Raw genomic sequence first — 25,540 nt, forward strand, 5'->3', positions numbered from 1 at the left:
ACTTCTCTTACGTTCTGTGGGAATTTTATTAATTCTGTCAGTATGATGTGATACCTCTTTTAAATGCTCAGAGAAGTTCAGCTATAGCTTTTTCTCCAAGCAGCATCACATGCTGTCATCACCTTGCTCAAACAGAAGCTGTTTAATTTGTATGTCTAGTTCAAGCACATATTATTGCAGAAAATCATCAATCCCTGCCACTGTGGGGAGGATATTCATAGTATAGTGAACTTCTAAACTGCCTATGCTTTTGTTGCAGTATTTGAGCAGAGCTGTGAGGTGGAAAGCACACAACGCTGGCTATGCTTATTTATTAGTCACTTTGTGACTAACAAATTGATCAGCATATTTTGGTTAAGGTGCCAAGGTTTTGGAGTAAGTATGCTTTATTGTTACTTTGATTCAGTAACATTGATCACCAAAATAATTTTTTTCTTGATTGAAACAATTTGGACAGTATCCATTGGTAGGTGATGTGAGCAGTCCTAGCAGTATTTAGACTTAACATTCCAAGGTGCCTCATGTTGTAAATCTCACAGTTTCTAGGGGTGGGAGGAGCAATACATGTTTTTGAACCAAAAATAAATGATACTAAAATTTAAGCACTCTGGTTTTATCATCTCATCCTCAAAAATCTTCTGATCCTGGCTGTGCTGTGATAGGACTTCTGTTTTAGTAAAGTCTAAGCGGACTTGCCTGATCTGCTGAAATCTGTTTTATTTTCTCTGTGTAATTTTATAACGGAGAGTAAGAACGGGTGTTCCTGCCACTCTGGCAACCAGCTTGTTATCAAAAGGGAAAATGTATTTGTTTCCATATTGCTTAGTCTTTGGCCTCCCTGTCTATTGAGAATGAGTGTTCTCAAATCACGTAGTAGCTCCAGTGAAGTGGCACCTGCCTGATAGGGAGCTGACGGCAGCAATACAAATAACATGATGTTAGTAGGTGTCTTGTGTTTGCAGTTGGTGACAGTGAAGATATAATCATTCTACATCAACAGTTTCTAAAACTGTGGTTTGACATTGTTGTTATTGGTCTTACCAGTTTGTCACGATTCATGTTGTGAATAAGCAGCTTTAGCACTGCAGTTTTCTAGGAGGAGGAGGCTTTTGTAGCAGAGGTGAAATGAGAACGTTCAAATGTGAAGGTCAGCTGAATATTGCTTAGAGCAGCTATTTAATTTTTTTTCTGTGTTTTTGTTTGCCTTTCAGGTGTGGGAGGGAGGGTAGATGATTACCTGTGGAAGTAGGGGAGCCATCTACTTGGAGGCCTCAATATGTGTCTTAGATCTGTTTAGCACTCAGGATAAAGGACAGCTTAGGAAACCTGTGTAAGGTCTGATGTCGGATGTAAAAATGTACTGCTCCATCACATCTCATCTATTTCAAACAGAACACTGTGGCCTCTCTCATGTTGGGATCCCTGGCAGTGCTGGTGAGCAGGAGGGAGGCATGTCCAGAGGACCTGCCAAGCAGAACCTGGCCTGGCTAGCAGCATCTCTCTTGCCTCACTGTACCCCACAGACAAGTGGATCCTTCTCACACAACCTAATACAGGTGGCACCAGATTTCCCTAGGAAAGGCTTTGGGTGCCACTGTAGGTGGTGGAGAAAATGAGAAGCTTCATTTTTTTGCTTGAAGTTTGATATGTTGTTGTAGTGTCAATACGTCTTTTTTTTAATCTGTGTTTAAATAAAGTGAAATCAGTTGTGTATTTTACTGGGTTCATATAAATGGTGTTGTGATATTTATTTCTAAGAGTTGGAAAATTTTGTACAAGGTATTAAATCTTGTTTCTGATGTCATGCCTCTTGCTGTTGGCCTAAGGCTCTTACCATTTTAAGGATTAGAAAATGGTCATCTTTAGAAATAAGTATACTTTTTCAGTATCATTGTGACACAGATATTGAAAAACAACAATGTTATAGCAAATCTGGCAGTCGTCATTACTCATAAATAGCTCCAGAATGAAAAGGGTTAAGTTACGAGTGCAGATAAAGTACCTCCTGAGGTAGGTTGTTTTGTCCATTTGAGGTTACTGGCTATTAAAAATATTTTCAAACTGGTTCATGTGTACCTTATAATTTTGTTAGATGGCAAACAAAATGTAGAAAAACATGTTTTCCCCTTTTCACAGTTATATTGTTCCTGAAGTGCTGGCAGTAGTAAGAGCTTCCAGTCAGAAAACAAAGTAGATGTAGTTTAGATGTATAGAGAGACAATAAATAAAGTAACAAGGCATCCAGTTTTAGAGTTCCTGTGCTGCCTGTAAGTTAAAAATTAAACATTTTTATAGGAAGTGAAACTAGTTGTGAAACTCTTACAAAAAGGTGTAAAAAGCAGTTGGATAATGCAGTGCTTGCTTTTTATGTCGAAGAGCAAAGCTTAAAAATGTGAAGTACTTTGCAAACCAGATAAGGCAAATAGACTGCAACACTTGAATCTGCTCAAAACTACAAAATAAATAATAAAAATCTGATGGGGTTTAAATTCACATAGCAGTGTTGGTGGTTTAATGACAATTTTTTTTGTTTAATCTATTTTTAATGTTTTTCTCTATTCTGTGATGTGATCTAATACAAAGGAAGAAATGAACAATCTCACTGTACTGAGGAAACAGCAGGCTAATTGTTCACTTTTTGTCAAATGCACAGAAGAGGAGGGGAATAGTTTGTGATGAGATCAGAAATTCTAGGCAATTTTTATTTTCCATGATTCTTCTACTCATCAGAAGGATGCTGCTGTTAAAAAGAACAACAACAACAAAAACCTCTCGAAAAGGATAAATGCTTATAAGAAGAAATCCTTCTTGGCACTAAAAGATGAAGATGAATGGTGATATTTTAGATGTCTCAAGTTTCTGGACATTTCCTAGACTACAAAGGTGGTCTTACAGGGCCTTTTGCCTCATCTTGTTTTTTATCCAAAGAAATACCTCACATGAGAATTGCATTGTCAGTGCATTTAATGTTGAAATGATGACATTAAATTATTTACCCTTAGATGATACCAAAGATGTTTGTATTCATCATCTGTACAGATGCACAAAGTATGACTCTTCTTACCATGCTTAGATGAAGCCTTAGATGTGGGGTGCTTTTAACTGAGCTAAATGTGAAACACTGGCCATTTGGTAAACTAAATGCCCTTTGTCTGTTAGGTGGTGAGATGTAGGGAGCTGTTCAGCTGGGAGCTGCAGCACAGCTGTGGTAGCTGGCCTTGGAAATTAGGGCTGAGAAACAAGTTCCTTCTTTCATACTAGAGCTACATAAAGATATTTTTATTTGTCTGTCTGCTTACTTTTTGTCATATGATACTTACAGCAAAAGCGTTAGTCAAAATTACAAGAGCTGTGAAGTAAAATTTCTCCCAGCAATTGTTGAAGGAAATGCTTCATTTAGAGAAAATGACATAAAGCTTCTTATCTTTTCACTTAAACTAAGCATACCAACTTAATTCACGGTGAGTCTGGGAAGAAGAGTTATATCTGCCACCTTCTAGGGTTTTTTTCTTCTTTTTTTCTCCCTCTCAAATATGCCAACTCCTTAATTATTATTTTTTTTCTTTTAAACGAAGCCTTCATAGACCCTGGGGGTTGGCCATTAATTTTAGGCCATTGTGTGAATGCTAACTACTTAAAAATAGTCATGGAGCCAACCTTGCTTCCTCCCAGGGTTTATCAGTTGGAAGCATCTTCTTTTTATCCTATGTGTAAGCAAAGACTTCTCTGGATTGATGATTTGATCTGTATAATGGAAAACCTAGGCAGGATATCCTTTCCCTGTTATTCCTTGATGTGATGGCATCGGGTTGTGTCTTAAAATGGGGGAAGGGAAAAGGAGGATCCTATTAGCAGACAAAGTGGTTTCAAGGGACTCTTAAACTGCAGGCTTGCAGAGAACCTTGTATTTACTCTCCTTGTTGAACCATTTGTGCTTCAAGCTACTATTACAACGTGTTGATGGTGGCTTCTGCTGCTATGCTCAGAAGCTTGCTCATGTGCAATATGAATGTTTTATATTTGGAAGCTGTTGTGGATACCATGCTGAAATATATCATGAGGGGCTTCTCTGTAGTTATTTTCAGCACTTGCAGACCTTAATGAGGTACTGCATTGACAAGCTAGATCCAGTCTTACCCTGCAGAAATGCAGTGCCTGAGCTTCCCCTGCCAAGAAAAGGGTATTTCTAGTGTAATTCCATGATTAAAATGTCTCTAAACCCAATGTGTGTTAGAGCTGCAGTGAATGCTTGATTAAGTGTGTGCATGGGGTAGCAAACATACTCAAAATTATGTTGGAACATTATTATGACCTTGCATTTTGACATGCTTGTAACTATTCCACTGTAATACCCTAGCCTGAAATTTTACTTGGTGTTTACAAGACAGAGGACGTTACCAGGTATTGTGACTGTGGGAGATCCTTTGATTTAGTCACCTTGTGTTCAGGACAAGGAGTCTGTGTAAAAATGATGCTGACTTTTTAACCCCTGCCCCATTACCTTCTCCTGAAAACAGTACAGCTCTTACATACAAGACGTGAGTCCTTCTCTCAGTTAGTTTGTTCTGCTTTCATCGTTGTGACCTGTGTGTGTTGTGGTGTAACCGCGAAGGAGGAACCTGAGGGTTTTGGGGAGGGATGAGAGAGACAGGATGTGATTGTGGGTATGTGAAATAGTAATCAGCTGGTACTTGGGGTGCAAGACAAAAAAACATTAAAACTAATGAAAAGAAATTCTGTAATTGACTATCTGGACTTAGTAACCCTCAAGTGTTCATGCCAAATGTTGGTGCAATTTAAAGCACATGAATTTTTTTACGGGTAATGAAGATATCTATGGGGTCATTGCTCGGACCTCTGTGTGACAAGAAGGTAAAGATCCTTTTCTGCACCACCGGTGCACCTCAGCTACTTAGAATTAGCAGAGGTCCTTTTTGTATTGGCAAATAGTTCTGTGACTTCCCATCACCACATTTTTTTTTCCATAAATAATTTACGTAAATTCAGTAATAATTTATTACTGCTTTAACTGCAGTAATAAAATAAATTTCTTACCAAAATGTTGCATTTTATGTGACATATAGTTATACCTATTACTGATCTGAAAAGCTCAGATAAAAATAGTTAAAAAAGATACAGTGCTGTAAGAAACTCTCACTGCTATAGTTTACACTGTTGGAAAAGTTCATTGTATTTAACAGCCTAATGACTGTGACTTAAATGCAGAATCTCAACATATGCAAGAATCTGTACCTCTGTGCTCTGAATAGTGTTTCACAGTTCTAGCCATGTTCAGCCTATGATCTCTAACAAATGTTGTAAGTCTATGTAGATAACATGTTTTAAGCAACTGTTGAAAAACAAAGCAAGGGAAGTTTTTCAAATCTTAAGCCCACCCCTCATGCATTAAATCATTTGAAATCTTACAATTGCTGTTATTTTCAGTCCATTGTGTCTGCTTCCTGTTGGTCAAAGGTTATGAGGATAGGGTGGTGTAGAGCGAGGTGGGAAGCCGGCAGGAAAAAGAAAGCTTTGCTTATTTTGGGGTAGACACAACTACAGAAATGGCCAGGACATTGCTTAAATTTTCTGAAGACTTGACGAGGTAAACTAGAAAAAAATACCCTGTTCTTGATGTTGTTTGCTTTCCTGCTTTGTAACTTAGGTATATGGAGAATGAGTTGGTCTAAGTAAACAGGGGCTTCCTTTAAAGAATGTTATCTTTTTGTTTGAAAAATGTTTTTTATTCAAAATGAGCTGTGGCTTTTTGTGTTGATTTACAAGTTGACTCAGTGAATTCTGGTTCTGAAGCATGAGCCTAAACCTCTACCTGTTCGTTCACTTGTATCACTAAAAAAAAAAAAAAAAAAAAAAAAAAAAAAAATTTGAGAAAAAGCTGTTATGCCACAAAGTGCAAGTAGAAGCTCTGTGATGAATTGCTTCAGTGTGTCACAGGCATATGTGGGCATGCTTAGATGTGTTAATACAGCCCTCTAAAACACTTAGTTTATCTTAATATTTGTATTGTTATTCAAGAACCATCTGTAACTTCTTGGCTGTTAAAACACTAGTGTGAGTACTTCAGTTTTGTCAACAGGGAGCCTTGCAGGGAGCTGCCCTGAGCAGACACTGGCTGGCGGAGGCAGGGTCCTGGCACTCAGGTTCCTCCAGTGGGGCAGTGCAGCCTTTGTGGTAAGCAATTGTGGCAATGCTGTTTGAAGGGTTTGGTTTCAGAGTGAATGTTGATTCAGAAGGTTGCTTTGGGGTGGAGGGACAAAAGATAAATTAATTCATTTTAGTGGTTAACTCTACAAATCTGTTGATCTTAATACGTGTCATGAGGGTACTGTTACAGTCTAGGAAACAGTAGAAAACTGAGTTGATGAGAGTAAGAGGAGCATTCTGTAAACTAATCAAAGTAATTTTACTGAAGCATCTTAATTTTCAAGTACGCTGGTATGTAGTTAAATTTGCTATTGGTATGTGATGTAGCTGACTGGAATCTAAAAGAATGGTTTTTTCAGTGTTGGAAAACCCAACTTTTTTGTTATAATAGAAACTCGGTTTAATTAGCATAGTAAAAGCAATTTATATATCATAATGTCTTGCAAAGAATTTTGACTTAGTGCTTGTTTATTTTGAAATTGATTTTCCTCTGGAGTTCTTCAGGCCAGTTCTGTTCAGAAAAAACTGCTGAGCCTAGTTGGTAAATATTCTCAGTGATGTAAGGTGAGAAGGTATGTGTCAGACACCATGCTGACTTGTACTTTACCTTATCTTTTACTTTTATTAGCAGCTGTTCCTGCGATATCTGTGCACTTGGCTCATGCACATTGCAGATCTGATGATTTGTAATGGAAAAGCTAGTAATTTTGGTCCTAAAAAGTAAGCGCCGAGCATGCCCTTCCTAGTTCTTCTTCTTTCCTAGAATAAGAAATTCCTTGCAATGCCTCATGGTATAGACTGTGTTGATTCTCCCTGTAATACCTTAGCAGAACAATAAATTTCCTTTAGCTTTCCCTTCACTGTGGCTGAGTAAAGTGACTTGCATAATTATCAGCCCTTCCATTGCTGTAATAGCGGCTGACTCACAAAAGAGGCTCCTGCTTTGGTCTACAGATACTTCATTTGCAAAAATGTCAGCTAGTGTACAGCCTTGCTCTCACAAGGAATGGACAAGGATGGAGTGTCAACATGTCCTAAACTTAATTTATAGGGATTATGTAAAATATTGTCTGGAATTTCCTTTGGGGGCTTTTCCATGTGTGTTAATGAATGTATAGGAGCTTCTTTCATTATACATACAACTAGTAGGTTAAACCAGGCTTGTTAGTTGGGAGGCAATTTGTAGAGATTACAGGGTATCTTTGGACCGTCCTTCTTAATTCATTGCTAAACCCCCCTTAATTCATTATTCCCTATTGAAGTTGGAGAATCTGCTGCTTCTGTAGCTCAGATCCCCTTTTTGTTATGGGGAGTACAAATTACAGTATTTTAAGCTTATGCATATTTTATGGAAAAGACGATGTGCAGAATGTCTGGCCTCTGTTATCTGTAGAAATTTCTATTTTGTATGCAGCATAAGCATGCTTGAGTAATCCAAACGTGAAGCAGTGAAGCATGTATTCTATGTTTGTTGAAACTGCAGTGTTCTTTAAAGGATCTAAAATAGTGTTGTAATGGCATGTTTTTAAATAGTTCTAGTGTTTTACTTTTCCTTGTATGTTAGCCTTTCACAGGTGATGAAGATAGGTGTCTATGCAGGCAAGTAACGAGAAAAAAAACAGGAAAACTGTGTATCTGTACAATATATTACAAAAAGCACCGGGCTTGTCATCTGGAAGAATGGAGATTTTTCACACCTTGTTATAAACACTTCAAAATGGCTGTTGCCCTAGGAAATGAGAAATTAATAGATAAAAATATATGGTGAAATATTTCATCGCAAACCATTAGTGGGAAAGCAATTATTGATACCAATGGCTTGACCTTTCAGCTTTGGTTTTATTGTGTCTTTATAAATCCTAAACTTTTTATTTTTCTGTGCATTGCTCTCATGTGGCTTGTCACAGTGTACACCCGTGAGCTCACAACAGTGGAACTCGAGTCAAGCAGCACGGCTGGTGTCTTCTTTGGCTTGTCTTGTTAAGAGGGTCTTGTCAGCGCTGTATTAATCCTTGTGATAAGTAATGTACAGACACTTTAAAAAAAAAAAAAAAAAGGCAGAACCTACCCTGAATGTTTTGCTTTCTAAGATTAAGACTTGTGGGGGGAAGTGACTTCTCATTAAGAGCTGATGAAAAGAATGAAGCAACTTAAAAAAAACCCACCAACAAACCTTTGTCTGAATACACAGAACCATTACTTTTTAAATAAATCCATCTGACGCAAAGCCAAATTGTGATTTGGTTGGGTGATTGTAAGTACTATCGAAGAGGCTGATCTTTAGGAGGAATCTGAAGGGAGGAGATGTCATGCCCTTGCTTATTGATTCGGGGAGCCTTCAGAAGTTGAAGAAAGTTGAGGGATGCGGGAGAGAAGGAAAAATAAACCAGATCTGGTATCGATGGTAGAACAAAGTGATAGGAGGTGACTTGCAAGACGGACTCCAGTGAGTGCATTGACTTTCCTAAGAAGAAAAGGCCTAAAAATAGGAAGAGAGGGTTAAAACTGGAAAAAAGTCAATAAATGGAGAATTTTTTAAAGTGGAAGATGTGATCAGTGTGAAAGAAGAGAGATTGTCCTGGCAGTATTATATTAAATAGGATGAATATGGAAAAGGCTAAGGGAGATGATCAGAATGTGCTCATGATCAGAGAGGAAAAGACCAAATTCTGGAGACTTTCTGAGAAACAGGGCAGGAAACCCAAGGCCATATAGACGTGTGGGTAAGGGACCTGCAACAGAGAGACTTCTCCTTGGGCCATAACAAGCGTCATGCCATGACAAGCGTTATGTTTTCATTGCTGACAAAGCAGTGAGAGGAGGTGGCACAGCTAATGTCTGAGATGGGGAATATGTTGCTGGCAGGACTGTTAGGGAGTTATGCCTTAGCCACATAGGGTGGGTGGTGGGAAGCAGAACAAGTAGAAGTGAAAAGGTAAGTTTGCAAGTGATCAGAAATGACAGAATATTTATAGGCACAAGAAGTGGATAAGGTGATGTAGAAAGATAGAGGGATGATCTGGTCGCTGGTCCTAGCTTGGAGACAGTGAAATGAAGGCTCAGGTCCTGGCTCAAAGCAGATCTGCAGCAATTGCTCTGTGTAGCTCTCTGAATTGGTTCTCCTTTGGTGAAGAGATGATGACGATGGTAATTCTCTGGTGTGCAGCAGTATGGTGGAAAGAAATTGTGTTTGTCATTAGAAAATTTCTGACATTGCAGATAAGTATTTATTGAAGTCATTGATGATACTAGTCATAATAAGGATCAGTTTAATGTGAATTAGATGATACAGACCTGGCTGCAGTATTATACTGGGAAGAGGCATAAGGCTTTAAAAAAATAAATGCAAAAAACCCCAACACCCCCCAAAACAAGAACCACATGAAATATGGAAAGGACTATGAGTTAGTTTTAAATTCACAAAATAAAGCAGCACTTAATCTTCCATTGTCTGAATTGTATATTGCACCTTTTTTGGTGCTTTAAGTAGTGGTGTAATGCTGGGAGACTAATTCACATGCTGAAACGTCAGTTATGGAACAGTGCTCACAGTAAATCTGTGTGGAAGTATTGTTCTGCTGTATTTTCAGTGTTTTCTTTTGTTTATTTAACAAGCTAAAGTTAGAATCGACAGCACAAGACTAGAAAATGGTGACAATAGTTTGAAAACAGGAAATTTTGGCCTTGTGTGTATTCGGAACAGATGATCAGGATGATGGCCAGGAGAGTGGAAACTTCCACTGAGACTGTTTTTTCCTTATTTTGCTCAGTGAGAAAAGATGGTGCTTCCTGGAAAACAAGTCTTAAGTATTTAAAGAAAGTCATAATGTGTTCACTGTTTTCCTTGTATCACATTTGTTTATTTTGCAGCAATCTGTTTACACTTCGTAGTCCTTAATGCTACTAAAAGTAGAATATTTGGAGTGTTGTCAAACTTTGGAAGTGCATTTTCTGCTATTAAATTAGAGACTAAACATGCTTTTTTGTGCTCAATTTAGTTTTTCTGCCTTACGGTTCAAAAAAAGAATAAGGGCATCACTTTTAGGGAAGAGAATGGCAGTTGCCAGTAGGTGCTATGACAATGGGTTTCAGAATTAGCTAGTAATTGCATATTCTTCAGTTTTGGTGGTCATTATATGGCCTTGCTAAAAAAAAAAGTTTTAAAAGACTTTTAGAAAATGCTTTCTGAAAAATACCCCTTAATTTATTTTCAGATAGAAATACACAAGTGTTAATTCCTCAGGGAAAACGTGAGCTGAAATTTTGAAATTTCACCCTGTTGGAGTTAGTTCTGCAAACTGGAAGAGTGGCAAGTGGAAAAAGTAAAGTTCTGTAATTGAAGTACTGTTACCTAATGTGACCTCTTTTGGCTACTTCCCGGCAGTCCTCCCAAATATGTGCCTTGTGGGATGAAGCTGATCAGTGACAGTTGTCTATGCCTACCACAGACAGGATTTAAAAAGAAGCATATTGTGAAGGAACACTCTTTTTTTTTTTTTTGAGCTTCTGTTGGGATGCAGAGCACAGTTCAAATGCACAAGTCCGTGAAGCTGTGTCAGAGGTGTTTGTCTCCTGTGATGAACAGAACACCTGGACACTAGAAATGTAGAGGCAAAAAGGAGAAGAAATACTCAACTTCTGTTTGTGATCCTTCTTCCTGTTGTTTGTCAAAGACATACAGCAATTTCAATATTGTTTAGCCTTTGCACTGGGAAAAAAAGGAGGAGGGATAGATGAAATAGATGGGTGCAAAAAGCTTAAATCTAGCAAACACATGAAAGGAGCTCAACTATACATTCCGGACTTCATCAAATGTCCAGGAGAGTATTCTTGAAGTGACCTTGCCCCCCGCCCCACCCCCCATCCTTCTCTCTGGTTGATGCTTCTTATGTCTTCTACTTTATGAGTTCGTTCTGAGCAAGAAAATGTTTTTTTTCATGTGTTTGTAGAACATCAGGGGTTTTTTTTTGATCTTTCCTTGTGCCCCTGGATAAGTTGCTTCTTACTTCCAAGTCTTAGTTGACTTCTCTGGGAAAGGAGGACACCAAATGCTGCCCTTTTTAAGTACTTTCTGTGGAGTAAAGAGATGAAAACTAAGCACAAATGTCTGCACACTTGAGAGATGAGAAGGAAAGTCTGAGATTTGTAATTTTATTCCCAGGTCTGCTGGTCATACATGGGGAAAAGATTTATTAGTGGTACTGCTGGAGCAGGATGTAAGCGATATCCTCTTGGGCTTAGCCAGTGCTCAACAGTTTGTAGGTGTATTTTTGACTGGACGTTACCCAAGAGAAAAAAGGTGGTAACTATGCTAGAAGAGAAGAATCAGCTTTAAATGAAGTGAGTATCATGGGTAATAATACTTGGCAAACCAAGGAAGGACGATTGACCAGTTTATCAGTGAGCAGGTACTTGACCACATAACAGAAAATGCTGTAAAAAATAGACCAGAAAAAAAAGTTGCCTTTGATATAACATTTCTAAACTTTTATTTAAAAATTTAATGTAATTATTTTAGCCTCTTGAGCGTCAGCTTGAGGGGGTCCAAATGGAAGGTTAAATGTATTTTAAAATATAAATGTAAATTATCTACTCTTTCCTGCCCCTTCCTCCTTATTTTCCCTCTCCATTGACACATACATCCCCTATGTCCGACATCTTTGAACTACAGCCAACAGCTGAATGAGGTACATCTGGAATACATATGATGGGGAAAAAAATTAATCCATGAATGTAAAAATTGAGGAAGTTGTAGCTGTATCTCTCTTAACAGATAGACCTTTCTTAAGGGGATTATATTGTAAAACCTGTATACTGTATACGGGTTCCACTACGGTCTTTAAACCTGCTCTCCCACCCCCCAAAAAAACAAAACCCAAAACAAAAAAACCCAACCCCCCAACACTGCTAAATGATGCTTTCTGCCAATTTCTTAGCTGATTCACTTGCTTTTAAGTCAGCAGTTTGCATGTATCTGAGTGGAAAAAACAATCATAGGAATGTCTTGTTTTTGCGTTTTAACCTACTCAAAATGCTGTGTGAAAAATAAAGGATTCCACTGTTCCTTTGATCATTTGATGCTCTGTGGGTGAGCAGCTTGTCACATTTTAGACTACCTCAAAAACAAGCAAACAAGCTTGTTTCTGTAGTTATGATGGTCTCATGATACAATGGTCTCATGATACAAACAGGACAATGTTTGGCAGGAATGGTGATGTCCTATGTTAAGCCAGCTGATATGCTTTGCAGCTCAAAGGAGAAAACAAGCTGAGGGGCACACAAGGCCTTTCTTAGTCAGAAACAAAAGCAGCAAACCTCGTTAAACCTTGTTTTGTAATAATTTACAAAGCTTACACAGGCTTTTGGTGAACTTCATTCTCAAGACATTTGCCATATTACACTTTTAGAAGGACTTTACTTCTGAATTAGGTATTTGGTCTGCATGCAGTGTTTTGTAACTAAACTAAAACCCTGTTTATATTAATAACACACATTTATATATATGAAAAAGGCTTTCACTATAAAAGACCACCTTTATGTGCTTAAATATTTTTCCAGAATTAAATGATACTTGTATTGGGACAAAATGTTGAATCTCATACTACCTGTTTTTTGACTTCTCAAACTTAATGCAGTTGACTTTTAGCACAGAAAACCAGTGTTTGATATTGTATGGCTGAATCAGTAGTGTGACAGATAATTAGCACCTGTAATTTTCCTGTGAACTAAAAACTAATTGCATCTTTTTTGATGATTGAGAAATAGTCTGTAACATGTTCTGTAAAAGAAAATGCTAAATTTTCAAACAAGAATGACCAAAGGGGTTAAAAAAAAAATAATTAAATTTACATAAATATGTATTTGCACATGTGCATGCTCTTTTAGGGATTTCTTTTTGGAAAGCCATTACTGAAGAAGCTCTCTTCCTTACACATATAGCACAGTAGCCTGTACTTCAGTGAGGCAGTGTACAGCTTTTGTTACAACAAATGCTGAAATGTTAAAAATAGATCAAGCTTTAAGAATCCCAGATATTTTCAAATAACAAAGGGTGATTTATGTGGGCTCATTTTGCACTTTGACAAAATATAGAGGAGCTTTTGTACTATGATTAGCAAGGGTGCTGATGTCAGTTCGCTTGTCTAGCCTTAAGCTTTATTCTGCTGCTAAATTGTGCTTTGTACTGTAATCCAGAGAACCTTTGTATCTGCCTTGTTAGTGTGTAGTTTATGGAATTGCTTTTGTTTTTGAATGTAATCTGTGCCAGTTTCAGTGAGTGTGACTCATTATATGACTGAAATAAACGTTCACATATGCACTATGTGAAAACTCTTCAAAAATAGTTGCAGGTGCTGGTAGGCTAAATGCAACGTTTTAAGTATTTTTTAGTTGCTATTTTGTAGCCCGAAGGGCTGAAAGCAAATTCCATTTAGTTGGTCGAATTTCTGAATTTTTAAGAGTCCTATTTAGTCATTAATGCTCAACAGAGATTGCCAGGATTGTTCAGAAACTTTGTCCTTAACACAGTACTAGAAATAAACTTCTAGAAGAGGCTTGCTTTGTTAATACAGCATTGCATATTTTTTTAACACAAATCGTGAGACAATGCATCGTGCTTCTCAGTTGCTCTTGTTCCTCTCCTATTTCTAATCTCTTTCCTCCTGATTTATGCTTTGAAAATGACTGAATGACTAAAGAAGTTAAAGATAAGGCTAGTTTCTGAAGCAACAGTTCTGCAGTTTGGTGTGTAACAGTTACCTGTTATCAACCTTGTCTGGAGAGAGAGCCTTCAATACTGAAGTTTCCTGCATCGAAGTTGTCACTTGATTTAGAAACAGAAAACAAGGCTCTGCTAGTGGTTTTGGGTTGCTGTTAAACCGTGCTTATCATCTGTGCTACTAGAAGATGCTCACATTTGAAATCTAAGTTGAGGGCATTTCATCTGTTACATGTTTGTTACACATGTTACAATCTAAGTTGAGGGTGTTTCATCTGTTACATGTTTCTGTGTCTTGCTCTTCGCCCAGTTGAACTTACTGCTGCTGGGAAAATAGTTGCTTGAGACCTTGACTTGATTCACACAGTTCAACATTGAAAGGCAGATGCTATATTCACAACTACAGTGAATATACTTGTTTTATAAGGTATAAAAGTTACCTTAAAATTAAGTAACTTTTAGAGGCTTGGTAGTCAGAGTATGGATCACAGGCCTTAATTAAGCTGTCTGGCGTTTTCCCCTTTTTCCTGTTCACTGTACTATCTTTCCTTAATACCTTCCGAGGCCTGTCCCTGCTAAAAGGCATGCCCACTTGACAATGAGGGGTTTGTGAGTCTCTAGTGCAAAGCCGACTGCGCTAGTTTGGAGCTGGATGATGGCAGCGCAGTTCTCACTCTTTCTTTTACGTCCTCCCTCCACTAGTTTGTTTGAAAGTGACAGCTACATAAAAATGAAATGGCAACACTCTTGTGCCTCAGGATGATGGGTCTGTATCTTTTTGTAATACTAACTAAGAAACTTTTTCAAAGCTGTGTCCCAGTGTGTAAAGGACATGGTGTGTCTTGACCTCTTCTGGGACCATCCTTGTTGATTTCATTCCTATCCTTGGTTAACATGGAGCCAGGCTGGGCCAAAAGGAGTACTTACTCACCTGTTTTATTTTCTTATGTCTTCTGTTGGTTTTTGTCCTTCCAAAGGACTTGCTGGTGACCTTGTCTGAATATCCTAAGGAAGTTTTAAATGGGGTGCCTTGGGGAATGATGTGAGTCTGCAGTGAATGTGCAATGGCTTGGCTACTGCGCTGACTTGCCTAGGTCTCCAACTTTGTTGAAAAGCATAAAAACAAATGGGCAAAACAGTGATGGCTCCCCACTGTCCGGACTGCTTTCAGATTTTGATCTGTGAATGCAGTGTAGCTCTTCTAGTTGGCAATGGCAGTAAATCTGGTTTCTTCTACTGTGCACATTATCCTGGCATCTGTGTATATGAAGAAGCTTTTAAGATAGAATGCTGTATTGCTGGTAGAGTTGAGGAACCAAAACGCAGCAACGCAAGGTAGTAAAGATACTGTTGGTAACAGCCAGGACAGTTGTATGCAAACCTTGTTTTCTTGGTTTGAGTTAGCATCCATGGTGAGAATTACGCCAGGTGACAGAGGCCCACTGGAATGAAAGGCAGTGCTGGAGTAGTTGGAAGATGAGGCATCTTAGTTGTGCTTTCTCCCAGACCAGCTTATTTCTGCAGCGGCAGGAACGCTGGTATAACAAGCATGGTGTCAGATAGTGACATGTATTTTTTTTCTGTAGACATACCTTCCACAGAGGCTGGTTTTATGTGGTAAAGCTATAACATTTGGTCATTCTCTCCATCCCCATCTCTCTTATGGTTTTCAAAATAATAATGTAGTGTTGTAGAAATATTATGAAGCTCTGAGTGCAGAGTTCCCCTAGCATTGAGACAAGCATACGATGTGAACATTGTCTGTTCTTTAAATGCAGGTCACTATCCTTGAGTATCAGTGAAAAATTCAGAGTTAAAATGCAAATATTGGAAACAAGACATTATGCACCACTTAAAGATACATTTTATGCCTACATCAGCTTCCTTCAGAAGCTTTTTGTGTGTGCTTTTTTCCCCTCCTGGTCCCTTCCCCCCTTTTTTTCTTTATTGGATTCATCCTTCCTCATTTTGTAAACAGTAATTTTATATCCCCTTGTTACAAGCAAAGCTAAAATAAACTTTAAAATACAAATGCACTAATCCTTTAGTCCTCTGTTGTAAAAATACATAAATAGATTCTGTTAAATGTAGGTAACTGGTATATAATCTCTTAGAACTATAATTGAACTGTGTATTATTACTCAGTTCAACCCAGGCTGAAACTATACGTAAAAGGTAACAGTCATGAAGTATGATTTCTTCCTTCTAATTTTTCTTCTTTTTTCCTCTCTCCAATTTTCAGGCATGGAAGAGGAGATGGTTTGTCCTTCGCAGCGGCCGTTTAACGGGGGATCCGGATGTGCTGGAGTACTACAAAAATGACCATGCCAAGAAGCCTATCCGTATTATTGACTTAAATTTGTGTCAACAAGTGGATGCTGGATTAACATTCAACAAAAAAGAGTTTGAAAACAGTTATATTTTTGATATCAACACCATAGACAGAGTTTTCTATTTGGTAGCAGACAGCGAGGAGGAGATGAATAAGTGGGTTCGATGTATCTGTGATATCTGTGGGTTCAACCCTACAGATGAGGGTAAGTGCTGTTGGTTTTTCTGAGAAAGTGTGATGCCTTCATAAGGAGAATGTTTCAAAGATCAGATGACTATCATCAGCTGGCGTGTTTTAAAACTTGACTGTATTCGCTATGAAACTTCCTTGTTACTCTTGAAAAATAGCAAGCTGAGCAGAGGGAGGTATTAAGTATTTGTTATAAATTAAGTGTGTCATAGAACTTGGATGATGCTCTTCTGTTTTGCATGATGTTAGGTCTTGAGACTATAGCAAAAATCTTTTAAGTAACATCATGCAAAACAGAAGATCATTACAATCATCAGAGGAATCCCATTTGGTATAAAAACGTATGGTTATGCAAGCAAGAATGAGTGCAAAATGTCATGTTTCTAATATTACCATTTCTCAGTCTGCTTTGCAACTTGAAAAAACATAATATATCCGCCCCCCACCAGCCGAAACAAAAAATAACTTGCAGTTCTGTACCATCCAGCTCTAATTTGCCCAACATAGACATTGTGTGAAAACAGCTTGTAGGAAACAGGATAGTGTGCTTAATTCCTACAAATACCTTGTGGCCATTGCTTGTCCTGGAATCCATCCTTATTTATTAACTTACTATTCCTGCATTCCTTGTGGAGATCAGTGGGTTGCATGACTTGCTGTAGCTCTGTGCACAGTCCCAAGGAAAGATTAAATAGGAGTGGTAAGAAGGTTAGAAATAAAGCATGCCTGATTGAAGGGGCTAGAATTAAATCCCTGGGTTTAGTAGGCTTGCAGATTGAGGGAGGTGGGGGGAAGAAAGAGCTTGCATCTCTTCTACTCCAGACAGATCTTAAAAAATGACTGGACAATATTGTCACTTTATAAAGAGGGGTGCTTTTCTTTCTCCTTATTGCAGTTTTTAACTAAAACTTGTCAGGAAAACTTAGTCTGTGAATTACCATTCTAATAGCAAATTCAGTGAAGGGTAGTTGTTTTGACAGTTCCAGCATGTTTTTATGACATCCTGAACATAACCGAGACCACCCACAGCACGTTTCTAAAAGCGATTGTCTTGTGATTCAGTATTGAGTCTGCCAGGCATCTGTCACGTATGGGAGAGGTAGGCAGGTGGCTGCTTTTCAGGGGATAATACACTGGTGCACCTGCGCAGCTGTGGGCAGGAGGCACTCAGAAATTATTAGTTCTGGGGACAAACTATGAATCTGGAAAGTAAGGAGGAAATGTGTTTACCTGGCAGCTCAAAGGAGGGACATGCTCATTGTGTGGAACACAGAGGTGGGGTCCCCTCAAAGTCATGAGGCCTTTCCTTGCTGAGAGCTGGTGTACGCTAATTATTTTCTGTTGATGTTACATCCTTGTTGAGTGACATACTCTCATTGCATGTTTAATCTTTGGCATTTTACCTTTGTGTGAATTATCCTGACATCTTTACTTTGCATAACAGAGTTGACAATACTGCTGCTTTATGGGTTTAGTAATGTCTTGCAACGCTAAGTGTCTGTTTATTACCAAGTTCTTCTTTTTACAACATAAATCTTCTTACTAATGGAAGAGCAAATCATAAATATTCTCAATAAAGTCTGTTTTAACATACAGTTTATTCTGAAAGCTAAAGAATAGGTGAAGTTCACTGCAGACCACAAAAAAGCACTCTTAGTATGGAACTAAACACAAAGAGAATGTGTGGGGTGTAACCAACCTTCCCTTTACTCTATGGAAGCAGAAGGTTGTTTCCTTTGAAGCTGGACAAAATGTCTTGCCAGACTGGTTAAGAGTCTTGTTATGAGGGGAACTGTCATTGCCATCCTTTGCTCAATCGAGAATTAGGGGCACCACTGGTCTATCGCTCTTGCTGCTGTTCATTTGGAAACCCAGTTCAATTGTCTCCTTGGATTTACAAAGAAAAAGATTGAGACTGTGGTGGTTAGTGCTGTTAGAAAATGAATATAGAGTTGTTTTGGTGTTGGGCAGAACGAGGAAGGAAGTTAATCATAACTGTGGAGAGACCAAAAAAATAAAGATCACTTCAGACTAGCTCTGAACGGCTCCTTCCATACTTAGTGAAGACTGAGAAATTCTTATGATGCAAAGTTTGTTTTCTTTTATTCGTTTTCTTAAAAATGAATACTCACGGTAATTTCTAAACTATCTAACGCTTTGATGTGACCTTCCAGCTAGAAACTGGTTTACGCACATGAAATCTGTTTGTTGTGGAGATCTGCAATGTTACATTTGTATTTGGACTGAGGAGATACAAATTTATGTTCTTTAGTCATTTTTACAAGCCGTGGAGTCTCCAGCTTTGTGATTGCATCATAGTGTAGTGTAATCTGTAATGATTACGTTACAATGACGTTATATGACTTTTTCTAGGAGCTTTCTTTTAAGGAAGGGCTTACAGTGATTTAGGTCTTTTAAACTTATGGGACACGAGCATGAAGGAAACGCTATTTTTTTTTAATAAGCCATATCTACTTTTGTAAAGAAATTGTTGGGTACTTTTTATGTTTTTCTCCAGTTAATGCTTCTTGTTTTCACACTGAAGCTGAAAAATGCCTGGTTCTGTGGCGTCTGTCTTTTTAAATGCACATGCAAAAGTGGGGGGAGCTACACATGAGCAATGGTTTTAGATTTTCCACCAAGTTACATACTGCACTTTTAGCACTTACATTTTTTCTGTAAGGTCATAATATAATAGGTCATTTAGAGGTTAAAATGTAACTGTGAGTAAAAATGTGTTGCCAGTGTTTTGTGTGCTTTGAACTTCCATGAGAGGTGTTCTGAGATGGAGAGGCTAAATGGACATGGGAAATGACTATTCTCTGCCTGGTGCTGTGGAGACCTCAGCTGAAATACCATGGCCTGAGCTTCCGGAAGGATAAGGATAAATGTTTAAAGAATGGTAGAGATAAAGGAAATGGATTTTTAAAAGCCATCGATGGGGAGAAAAGTTGAAGGATTTGTTTTTCCCAGGAAGAAAACACTGATGGAAGAGCTGACTTTCAGAGTATAAAAAGCTGTGATAAGCAGGACATAGATCAGTTGTTACCTGAAGAGAGAAGTAATTTGTTTCTCTTTCATTGAGTGATGTAATGATACAGAAAAACCTTCCAAGGATATTTAAGCACAGGCTGTGAAAGCCCTTCCCTAGAATTCAGTAGACATCTGTGATGAATGTTTTATACATGATCCAGCTCCATGTTTCTGTAATTCAGTGAATTGTGTGTTTGGCAGGGCAGGGGAAGGAGGAAATAATCTTGCTATATGCAAACATCTTACTTGCGTGTATTCATTTGAATAAAGATAGCAATAACAAAGTAAACCAGAAGAAATAACAAAGTAAGCCAGAAGAAAAAAAGAAAAGGACAGAACAAGACGTTGAAATCTACAATTACATTTATACAAATAATTACACACAGCAAAGAAAATTTGTCGTCATAAGAACTGTACTTTGAAAATGCAACAGCTTGCTTCACATGCAACACTTTCAAAGTCTGCAGTGTTTCTGTTCAGGCAGCTGCTGTCTGGTATATGCCTCTCATGCCTTCTGCATTTTGCACAATAATAGAGGTTGTGGAGTCTCCTTCTCTGGATATACTGAAAACCCTCCTGTATGAGGCTCTGTGCAGCCTGCTCTAGGTGAACCTGCTTTAGCAGGGGGTTGGACTAGATGATTTCCAGAGGTTCCTTTCAACCCTGACCATTCTGTGATTTTTCAGAAAACCTTTTTTTAATTTTTTTTTTTTTTAAAAAAATCATGTTCTGATAATATATTCACTGCAGGTTTATCGTAGCTTGGGTGCAATAGCAGTGACTGTCGGGTTGAACGTAACTCCACTGTCCGATCCTGACTCCTTGTATTCTCTTTAATGCTGCATGGTCAGGTATCACTGCTGTTATGCTGTGTTGGAGATCGCTGTATCAATCAGATCAGGATACCCCTGTGCTGCCTGTTACACAAGTGTGGAACAGAAAACAGGTTCTGCCACTAAGAACTTCCTATCTGCAGTAAGAGACATCAACATAGGAGCAGAGGCATGGGAAAAAGTGAAAGCAAGTAAGGGTTTGACCATTGTGACAGAAAGTGGTCTTAGTGCTTTGTCTGTTAGACTATTGTTGAACCCCGGGATTTTTGAGAAGACATTTTCTTTGATAAATAGTGGACATTGGAGGTGTTTAGGGTGACCTGTGTTTAGGTCTGCCTATAAGAAATACAAAAATTCTCTTCTGACAGCCCTAACAAGTGGATGGATCAAAACCACCATCTTAATAACATGTGATGGATTTAAGAGACCTTGGTCATGAAAGAGCTTAAAAGTGAGGAGAAATAGCATGAGCTTTCAGGTGAAGGAAGGGAGGCTCTGGAAGAACATAGATAAAAGCGTAATGACAGAGTAATATGCTTAAACGAAGTCTTTGCAACGAAGTTGCACCACAGAGATGATGACCTTAATGAAGAGCTGATATTTATTTTTCTTTTAATCTCTTGGGTACAATTAACTAGAAAGTCAGCTCGGAGATGACCTGTCAGGAGGATGAGTAGGTGGTGACCTCGGGTGCAGTGAAGAATAATACAAAAAGACAAAGTTAAGCATTAGGGGAGAGACCTTCCAGACAAGGACTGTGGGTCTGTTGTCTTAGAACTGAGGCAGTAGGTTTAGAGGGAACGGTGGCACAAAGGAATCTCTTTCTGTGGAGGCTGTTTTGGTTGGTTGCTTTGAGGAAGTAAAGGTGGGGGATAATAGCCACTGAGATGTACAGACTTTTTTTTTTGAGGGTGGAATTGCTGAGAGGGAGGTGAGCATAGACTGTGAAGGAGGATGTCAGAGTTGCAAGACTTCATCTGGCAAAATTGCAGAGGAATAATAAAATTAGAAGAAGCAGGACCAGAGAAGGACGTGAGATTTGGTATAGCAGGTTTGGCAGAGGTGGTAGGTGGTGGCTAAAGAGCTGAGTATAGGGAGACAGAGCTGAGATAATTGTTGCCTGTTACCCAAGGAGAAAAAGAAGACTGCAGAGAAGACTAAGATGTCTTTGACTTCAGAGGATGTGGTTAAAGGAGAGTGTGACTAAGTCAGATAATGATGAATAAAGCGTAAAATCTGCAACAGTAGGTCTTCCCTTACAAGTATGTGAAGAAAAAATGTGTATTAAAAAAAAATTACTATCAGGAATGCTGTCATAGTCTTAATCTTGAGTGTTTAGGGTTATTATCTTAAGCTGCCAGCTGTGTATGACAAACTCATGTGACAGGTGATGCTGCTTTTCCCTGAGGAAAAATAAACCAAATCTAATATGCTGAGGTGATTAACTTATTTTTCCCCGGTTCCTGCTGGGCACCTTTATTGGCATTTACATCACCTGATGAGTTGATAGAAGAGGATTGCAAGAGGGTGGGTTGGCAAACTGTTCTGCAGATTGCTAGTTCTCAAGTCGTGAGGTGCTGTGAGGCAGTATGAAAAACCTCTCTGAAGCGCAGAGGTGCCTGTGGTTCCAGACAACATGCTGCAGCCCCAGCTGGGTCAACTCACCATGTGGCTAGAGCAGCCTGCTGCGCCAGGGAGAGCTCTGGGCCTTTTTAGGGAAGAAAAAACCTCAGATGTTTTAATGTGGTGGGCTGCGCTGTTTCTCTTCACGAGCACCTACAGAAGTTAGTCTGTAACAGGATTCCTTGATTATTTTTCCTACGTCACCCAGGCTGTGTACCATCTGAAGACGGAGAGAACAGGCTACAGATGTTTCTTCCTCCCCCCCCCCCCTCCCCTTTTGAATGAATAGTCTTCAAAAGAAAATTGCAGGTGTGGAGGGGGAAGAAATTCTGAGTGGAAATGCTTTTGGTATTTTCAAATTTTAAATGGGTACCCAGAAGTGAAGTTTAAAATCACATATGAACTTCAGGTAGTAAATACTAAATTTTAGATGTGAACTCCAAAAGCCAGAAACTTCAGCATGTGATAGGAGCCTGGAGCAGTCAGTCATGTTTCTGGTATAGATGCAGGAGGCAGGGTTGTCCTGAGCATACTATACAGTAAGCAACTGCTCCGTTTTTTGTTACTGTTCTGTAGATAAAGTATCGTGTTTATCTTCAGAAAAAAAGATACCTGGAGTTTATATTAAACTAAGAAAACAAATTTATGAAGTGCACAGGATCAATTGATTATTTATAACTACTTTCTCTGGGTATAGCACAAAGGTTCAGAACTAAGACTCACTGCATAGATTACATATTAGTTGTAAACTGATCACTTACACTGGAAATCATACCCTGATTAATGTGTCCATGCATCTTCCGAGCTGGGTCTGGCTCATATCTATTAAGTACACCAACAGAGCAAGTGCATGTTTCTACCCGTCAGCATACACGTGCTTGCGCTCTGTGCTTGCACATGCAGACATGTGGCCCTTTGATTCCAGGATCTTTCACTTGAGACGATGTAGAAGCTGACACTAGGAGAATCCAGTGTATTTAAGGACCTCGTTACATCAGCAGCACAAATAATGACTTAACAGATGTAATAAAAAAAAAAAAGTCCTTTTAAGGACTAAAGTGAAGTTGCCTCTTTTTTTAATGGCTACCACTTGTATCTGTAAATTTTTGTTCAAGGTTATTACTCTTATATTGTATTGGCCGTTGGTAGTTTTAATGATATCTGCATCATAGTAGATGGATTGAATGAAGTAGCTCAGAATAGTAGAATCATGTGACTGCATATCTGTTGCTGATTCACTGTTACAATGGGAAAATCCCATTTCTATTTTAGCTTCTACCTATGATCTGCAAAGAATGCATTTTCTTACTTTGATTGCAATTTTGACATTTAAAGAAATGCTTGCTGTAATGAGGCTTCTGTGTTTTGTTCACTATGAGAACATTTCAAGTTTTCACATAATTAGAATATTAAGAGAGTATATATCATAATGTAGAAAGCAATTTAATTTTTGCTCTCATTAAAAAAACACAAAACACAAAACCAACCCTAAATGCAAACGCCCACACTCAAATCTCCTAGACTGTTCCTAAAGCACAGATGTAGGAACATATGGAATAAAGAATCTTTATACAGTTAAGAAGGAAGAAATGGTAGCCTTTCATTATTCTTGTTCAGAAAATGTGATGTTTACCCTATTAATTTTATGATTGTTTTATTAGTGAGGCAAATACAAAAATGGTTACAAGGAAAAAAGTATAGATTCTAGCAAAGACTATGCCTGTAACTGCTGTTAACAAACCGCTGAGAAAAGATAAAACTCTTGCCCTGGTTTGAGAAAGCTGCTTGTTCTAGCTGTACTGAATGCAGGAATTATAAAAACAAAATAGGATTCTTGTTATGCTCGTTTGCATGTTAAATATTCTGGATGTTATTCCAGCTCCCAATTATTTCAAAGCAGTCCGCGTGTTGTCTGAGCTCTGGGAACAAACCAAATGACTTTACAGTGCTCTTTGGTGTGCAGATGACCCCTTCCCTAAAAATCTGCTAGTCCAAAGTGGAGCAAGTTGGTGATTGTACTCTTTGAAATCATAATCTGCTGCTGGGAGAAACTCTTTCCTTCATATCAGCTTCTGAAGTACGTAGCTAAAGAGAATATTTGAGAGGGTGCAGATAGGCAAACAGCGTTCATTTGCTCAGTGATGAAAGTAGTTAACATTACTGTTTTCTTCATAGTCAAATTTGAAGTAGCTTGATTGCGTAAAGCAAATAAGTAGCAGCCCAGGAGTGAAGTGCTTTAGGCTGAGTTTCGTTGCTCTTTAAGTTCGAAATTAGCCTACACCATTTGACACATACAAAATGCTTGTGTGAAGATGACTTTCAGATCAGGAAGTTTGTATTTTACTAGTTATGCTTACCCACTGAGAAAAAAATCCAAACAAAAAAATCCCAACCAAACCACACACAACACCGCCACCCTCACCCCCCCCACCCCAACAACAGATCTGTAGCAGGACATGGGGATTTTGTGAAGTGGTGTCTGTGTCCAAGTAAATGAGGCAGCTCATCACAAAGAAAATATCCCTAATGATCCATTAACATTAATGGGCTCCAAATCCTTGCACGGAAAAGAGATCATGAACCTTCTGGACAGTGGGACAGCATCACCTTTAATATTCAAGAACAATGAAAAGGCAAATGGCTAGGGTAGGAACAGGAGGAATTATTGTTGTATCTTTGTAAATCAAGAACTGTGTCCCAAACTTTTCTTTGTGCGTTTTATGCAATAGTTAGTTTCCCTTCTCAGGAGGGAACTAGTAGAGCTAGGAAAGGTGAGGGTGAAGGCAAACCAGATCTTCAATGGCACGGCTTCTGTACCCAGAAAAATTAAGCGCCATCAACTCAGTAAAGCTGTGACAAAGTTTTGTAAAGTCAGGAATGGGGATTATGAATAGCAGGCAATTGTTCACTGTTTCTCTGAAGACAGGAGTTGAAGGATATCAAATTAAACTATCAAGCATTGGGTTTAAAATAAAAGGTGTTTTTTCATGCCACGCATCGTAGGGTGTGGAGCTCGCTGACACAGTAGTAGAGGTCAGAAATATAAATGGGTGTACTCTAAGGGGGCAGCAGGACAAATTCGGAGAAAAGTTTTTTCAGTGGCTGGTCAGCACAGACTGTGAGTGCAGCCTCTGCCCTGGGGTGCCCTGAAGCTGCAGAGCCCCAGAAGCTGGGGCAGTACGGCAGCTTGTCATGCTGCTCCTGCTCAGCCTGGCTGCAGCAGGCCCCCATTGGGGACTGCGTCACGGGCTTCTGAGACTACAGATCTGAGCCAGTATATTTAGCCTAACAGCCTTCACCACCTTTCCTCCTTTCACCAATTACAAGTTACAGCCAGCCTTTAAGTTCTTTTTCTTTCTCACACACACTTTTTTTTTTTTTTTCTTACTCCCCCAAGAAAGTAACTCTTTCTTTCTTCAAACAAACACGGTAGATACATTGGTCCTCTTTCAAGCTTCTTGATCTTATTGTTCCCTAGAAAGTTACCCTTGAGTCTTGTTACTCTTTCTGCGAATGCCAGTGCATGGTTTGCTTAAATGCATCAGCCTCACGTAGGCATGCATCTTACTATGTACCTGTTAAGTTCTCCTGACTACCTGTGGTCTAATTGACACACCCATCTTCCCTGGAAGCTGCAAGGATGTCCTG

General features: G+C 38.8%; 1 protein-coding gene across 9 annotated transcripts in view; it reads left to right on the forward strand.

Moving 5' to 3' along the window:
* GAB1 (GRB2 associated binding protein 1) overlaps nt 1-25,540 on the forward strand; it is a 101,289-nt gene that overhangs the window by 42,076 nt on the left and 33,673 nt on the right. For 8 of the 9 annotated variants that reach the window (XM_055795223.1, XM_055795224.1, XM_055795219.1 and 5 more), the window contains exon 2: nt 16,125-16,419. In XM_055795223.1, the coding sequence (XP_055651198.1) occupies nt 16,125-16,419 (295 nt within the window). Of the gene's footprint in view, nt 1-5,501; nt 5,606-16,124; nt 16,420-25,540 lie in introns of those variants that run through there. The other variant, XM_055795226.1, reaches the window with a different exon arrangement.

The sequence above is a fragment of the Falco peregrinus genome, chromosome 2 (genome assembly GCF_023634155.1).
Source record: "Falco peregrinus isolate bFalPer1 chromosome 2, bFalPer1.pri, whole genome shotgun sequence".
Classification (NCBI taxonomy): domain Eukaryota; kingdom Metazoa; phylum Chordata; class Aves; order Falconiformes; family Falconidae; genus Falco; species Falco peregrinus.